The sequence below is a fragment of the Petaurus breviceps genome, unplaced genomic scaffold, assembly GCF_028583685.1.
Source record: "Petaurus breviceps papuanus isolate PSGF00001 unplaced genomic scaffold, PetGlider_PUasm1.0 37, whole genome shotgun sequence".
In the NCBI taxonomy this organism is placed as follows: Eukaryota; Metazoa; Chordata; class Mammalia; order Diprotodontia; family Petauridae; genus Petaurus; species Petaurus breviceps.
Window position 1 is genome coordinate 18,584,136 of NW_027186296.1, and position 6,000 is coordinate 18,590,135.

The 6,000-nt window shown below is 37.1% G+C and overlaps 1 protein-coding gene across 10 annotated transcripts in view; it reads right to left on the bottom strand.

Moving 5' to 3' along the window:
- The window catches only part of ATP8B4 (ATPase phospholipid transporting 8B4 (putative)), a 346,626-nt gene that overhangs the window by 74,603 nt on the left and 266,023 nt on the right, over positions 1–6,000 (bottom strand). For all 10 annotated transcript variants that reach the window (XM_069098021.1, XM_069098022.1, XM_069098023.1 and 7 more), the window contains 2 exons: positions 4,110–4,274; positions 2,000–2,111 (listed from right to left, as the gene is read on the bottom strand). In XM_069098021.1, the coding sequence (XP_068954122.1) occupies positions 2,000–2,111; positions 4,110–4,274 (277 nt within the window). The remainder of the gene's footprint in view (positions 1–1,999; positions 2,112–4,109; positions 4,275–6,000) is intronic.

Consider the following 6,000-nt stretch of genomic DNA (forward strand, 5'->3'; position numbering starts at 1 on the left):
GTAGATTAAGGCAAACAGAGGTTAGGTGGCTTACCCAGGATCACACAACTAGTAGATGTCTGAGGTTGGATTTGAACTCATGTCTTCCTGACTCCAGGCCCAGGGTTCTATTCACTGAGTCATTTAACTGCCTCACTTAAATATATGCAGTATGTTTGGCATAGTAAATACTTAATCAATGCTTGTTGATTGTTGACAGATTCTTCTTATTACCCAGATTAATGTTTCTAATTATGAATGAGAATGATTAGAAAGGTAGAATTAGATTACCTTTTTCTCTTTTTTTGATTGGTTGGTCTACCAGGGGTGGGGAATCCCTGACTCTAAACCTATGACTTTATCAATTTAGTGTACCCACAGTGTGTAAACTCTCCACTGATAAAGATTAGTAACATGCCTGTCATTCATAATCTTTAGGGATTGTTAAAGGTACCAAGAAATTTTGATACTCCCATGATCATATAGCTGGTATGTGTCAAAAGTGGATTTAACCCAGGTTTTCATAATTCCAAGGCTGACCTTTGGACACACTGCTTTTTACTTCCCTGCCCCCACTCTAATTCCACCTAATAAGATTCCCAATTTAGAATTATAGCACAATAGAGTTAGTTTGTTGATGTCCAAAGACACTGTAGTGGTTTTCCATTTCTTTTTCTAGCTTATTTTACAGATGAGGAAACTGAGGCAACCAGGATTAAGTGACTTGCTCAGAGTCACACAGCTAATAAGTATCTGAGGTCACATTTGAACTTGAGAAGATGAATCTTCCTGACTCCTGCATTCAGCACTCTATCCACTGAACTGACTAGCTTCTTGAGCTAGATGGAGCCTTAAAGACCATTTCAGTCCCCTCATTTTATGAAAACAGAGACAGAAGTTAGAGGCTTTGTCCCAGGTCACAAAGTTGTTCCATCAAAAATTACAATTCAGGCCTCCTAACTTCTAATCCAATGATTTATGTGTGACCAAATAATCTTTTAAGTAAGAAAATAAAACAAGCTACTTAATTTAATTGTAATGAAAACCTTAACTGAGCAAAGTTCTTATGGAATGATGGTTTGAGTTAACTTAATTTTCTGGTTTTCTGAGAGTAAAGCTGTATAATAAGCACTTACCTCCCAGAGTTTGTTGTGAGGACCAAATAAGAGAACATATATGAAGTGCTTTACAACCTTAAAATGTTATCTAAAAGCTAGCAATCATTATCATTCCATGAATGACTGAGGATGTGACAATGCCCAAGAGTCTTCTTTCTGAACCTTAATTCTTTTTTTCTTTCTTTCTTTTTTTTTTTTGGAGGGGCAATTAGGGTTAAGTGACTTGCCCAAGGCCACACGGCTAGTAAGTGTTAAGTGTCTGAGGCCGAATTTGAACTCAGATCCTCCTGACTCCAGGGCCAATGCTCTATTCACTGCGCCACCTAGCCACCCCATCTTAATTCTTATTGTAGAGTAATGAAGGGGCTGCTAGGTGGTACAGTGGAGAAAGCACTGATCATAGAGTCAGGAAAACCTGAGTTCAAATCTGACCTCAGACGCTTACCAGCTGTGTGACACCGGGCAAATCACTGAGAGCTGTTGGTCTCATTTTCCTCATCTGTAAAATGAGCTGGAGAAGAAAACAGCAAACCATGCCAGTATCTTTGCCAAGAAAACCCCACATGGGGTCATAAAGAGTAGAACACAACTCAAAAGACTGAGCAACAGCAAAAAGTGGTGTGGCCATAGATTTTAAAAATCTAAATCTGAGATCCCACTGAATCCAAACTTGTGGAAGTTTAACGGTCTTTTTATTGTCTCAAATATGAGGGGTTTTTTTTTTGCCTTTAGACTTTTTCCTATTAGAGTACTGAAGCATATCTACTTAATGAATTAATATTTCATTATCTATTTAATAAAGATTTATTCAATTAATAATAATTAATTTAATTTCCTCAAATAGTTTTACTGTAATAATTTCCTTCACTGTACAAAAAAATCAACACGCCCTTTCAAATTACCTTGTTTGTCTCCTGTTAAGACCCAGATCTTAATGTTAGCGAGTGATAAACTAGCAATAGTTTCAATAACACCGTCTTGCAATTTATCTTCTATCGCAGTGGCACCTAGTAACTGCATTGAGAAAAAGAAAACCCAACATTAACAGAAGTGCATAGGCATTCTCAACAGTAGAGTCTGGAAGGCAAACAAAAGCACAGTGAATTATAGGAATGCACTGCTGTAGCCATCACCACCCCCATAAATACTGTTGCTCAGGTGAAAGGTATGATGCCTCCAGGATCAAATCCAAAATGCTCTGTCTGGCATTCAAAGCCCTTCATAATCTACCCTTCAATCCAGTGGCACTGGCCTCCTAGCTGTTTCAAGAACAAGATACTCCATCTCTAGGTTCCCGCCATTTTCTCTGGCTGTACTCCATGCCTGAAACCCTTTTCCTCCTCCAATCTGACTACTCAAAAATAGTTTAAAGTATACCTTCCCTTCTGGCTCTAAAAGTCAATGATTCCAAATCTGGATCTAATCTTTCAACGATCTATAGTCTCAAGTTTTCATAGTCTAAGTAAGGAGTCTGCAGCCAATAATGTCATATTTTAGGCAAAGGGGGCAATGTTATTTTTGCATTATTATTATGTTATGTATGAATGATAGCCTTTGAAAGGTGTAGTGTAAAGTCTATCAGTCAATTATGTATACTGATGTAGGGAGACATTGACATAGATAATCTAAACCAGCAAACTCTGCCTTCCATCACATTCCATGAAGAGCACCAAGGTATGATAGATAGAGCACTAATCTTGGAGTCAGAATAATATATAGGCCTGGATCCTGTCTCTCTAGCTGTATAACACCAGGGCAACTCACTTTAGTAAGTCAGTCAACAAGAATTTAAGTACCTTCTACATGCTAGGCACTGTGCTAAGTGCTATCTATGCCAACTACTGCTGGCCTCAGTTTCTTCATCTGTATAAAGGTATCAATACTACCCATTAGCTCTTGCATTACAGGTTGCTGTGAACATCAAAAATGAAAATGTATGCAAAGTACTTTGTAAACCTTAAAGCAATATATAGGGATTGATTGATTGATATTAAGGAAGACAGGGATAGAAAAAGTTCTGGGAGGTGATCCTAGAGATATAGGTCAACTAAGTGGGGCAAAAACTGATTACCTGTTACTTAAGCTATAGAACTTCATAAGAGATCTATTGTATGATGTCAGAATGAATATAATTATTGGTATAACCCCTAGATCTCTCAAAATAATCTGGGAATATATATATCTCTTATCCCTGTGATGTACCTTTCTTCTCTGGGGGTCAAACACTAGCTTTCCTTGACATTTGAGTTGCCTAGATGTTGTCAGTTTTGGGGGGAAGGGGAATTGCTTCAATTATACTCAGTGGTCTTAGCACAGATACCAAGGAACAGAAGGAGAAATTCACAGACCCCTAGGACATAAATAAGAATAGCTCAGATAAAGAAACACTTTAAGATTTACAAGTGATTTTCCTCACAGAAACCCTATGAGTAAGGTAATGCAAGCATTTCATTTTACTGATGAGGAAATTGAAGCTGAGAATGCTTCAAGGGGTTCCATATTATTTATCCATGGTTACACACCTAGTAAGTGTCAGGGCTATGATTTGAATAAGACTCAAACCCAAGGATTTTCCAGAGGGCAGCAAGAAGCCCAAAGGTAGTTTTAAATGTGGTCTAAGCAGATCTTCAAAAGAAACTAATAGAGAAAAAGATGAGACCCTCCTCACTATAGAGACCTAACTGACCCACCAGGTTGTTCAGGACCACAGTCCTGCCTTGTGACAAATTTCTTAGACCTATGAAAGGAAGCATGTTCCCAAGATGCACGAAGAATTAGGAGTTTGCACATAGCCTGCTCTTTATGAATTCTAACTGTGTAAGTGGAAATCTATGCCAGCTCTGGTAGAATTATCCCTAGATTTGTATATAGAATAAACTCAGAGCCAACATACAAAATGTATAAAATGTGATTCAGTGTTTGGAAACAACAGCTGCTCTTTATAACATCATTTATTCAACAGCTCATTCATGTGTCATATTTTAAAATTCATACTAATCTCTAAGCACATACCATCATATCTCTTTCAATCTCTTCATATGCTGCAGCAATACGTTCATCTCTCATATCAAGTCCTCTGCTTGCCTCTTCCAGCAATTTAAACCATTCTTTAAAGCATTCTTCATTTAGGTCTCTGTATGCAATGGCCAAGGTCCGAAGTCCTTCACCACCAAATTCCTACCAAGGAAGCAAAAACAGTAGTTGAGGCATTCTCATTAAATATATCTTATTTTAAAAGAGAGCACTGATTAACAAATCCTGAAATATAAGCAACATGTATATATATATATAAGAAATATAAATATAAGTTCTTTTCATAAATGAGGGGTTTTTTTCTTTTTTTCCTTCCAAGGGACTTAAACTGTTAAGAAAGCTAAAGATTCCAAGGAAGATACTGTGAATTACTGCTCACCAATTCAATTTTGAAGACCATCAAATTGTGTTCCCACCTTATGATATTATTTTGAGATAAAATGTCATACTCTGCATTTGCTTGACCCATAGAACAGCACTTAGCTAGGCCTCTTCTTACTCACAAAGAGAAGAGGCAGAGGTTTATGTCTTGCCAACCCTAGTTTACTACTGAATGAAAGGGTCCCTACTGCTCTTGGAAGAAAGGAAAGATGTACAAAAGAAGGATCAAGTTCCTAGTATAAATAATTCCTTTCAGTACTGTCTCACTCTCACCAATGGTCACCATTCTGGAGCTGGGCATCAATGTAACACTGGCCTCATGAGGGCAGAAAGGGAAAAAGAGATGTAGCAAAATATGAGAAAGGCACAAAGAGACTGTAGACCTTCCATGCTTCTGTACATACAATGTGTGTGTGTGTGTGTGTGTGTGTGTACGTACATGTACACACACTCTGATGATTACAAGAAAGAATTCAGCTAAGTAAGTTTAGACTTTGGGTAGTATTATGGTTATGATAGTCACATTTAACAAGCCCAACAGCAAGACCACCAAGAAAAGGAATGTCAAACAAATAAGCATCTATTAAGAGCCTACAATATACTAGGCACTGGGCTAAGCACTAGAGATGAAAGAAAGGCCAGTGGAACAAACAAAAATCCCAGACCCTCCTCTCAAGTTGTTCACAGTCTGGAATCCCTAGTGGGCTAGAAACCTAGTTAGTTCCTGCCCAGTAACTAGAACCTCTTGCCCAGTTAACTGGCAAAAAACACATCTTTGCCTGTGACTTACAATCCCACTGGGCAATAATAACATTTTTTATGTCCTCAAAAGCATTGAGCAAACTGTGAGGGCATTACAAAAAGACTAATTAAGTTATTTAATTATTTCATTAAGTACAAATGTTTAATTTAAATGAATATTTTAATAAGGTCTGTTGCATAAATTAATTAAAAAACAATATATATAGTATCCATGAAAAAACACAAAAACTGATCAAGAGTGAGTTACAGCAAACAGGCAATAAATAAATTAATCTCCCTCCTTGGAAAATAAGTCATTTTCAATTTTATGCGGGGAGAATGAAGATAAGTTTCTTTTACTTTAATGTATAAGTATGTGAAAACTTAGGGTACCAACATTTTAGCTATTGCAAAGATCTGATGCTTGCGATTCCAATGCTACTTTCTTTAATAAAAAAATGTAGGCCTTCTGGAAAAGATTAAAAGAAAATCAAGAAAGCTCCATTGCAAAGACAAAAACAATAGCTATGTTTGTAACCAATATTACTAAGCCATCATTCTTTATACTCAAAGTCGGGCAGTTTTTTATTTGTTTGTTTTTGAAAGATTCAGAGAATGTTTTATATTAAATATAGGGCCTGACAAAAAACATGAATCCTCAAAAACACACACACACACACACAAAATAGCAGCCTCCCTGTCCCTTCTCTCTCTCTCTCTCTCTCTCTCTCTCTCACACACACACACA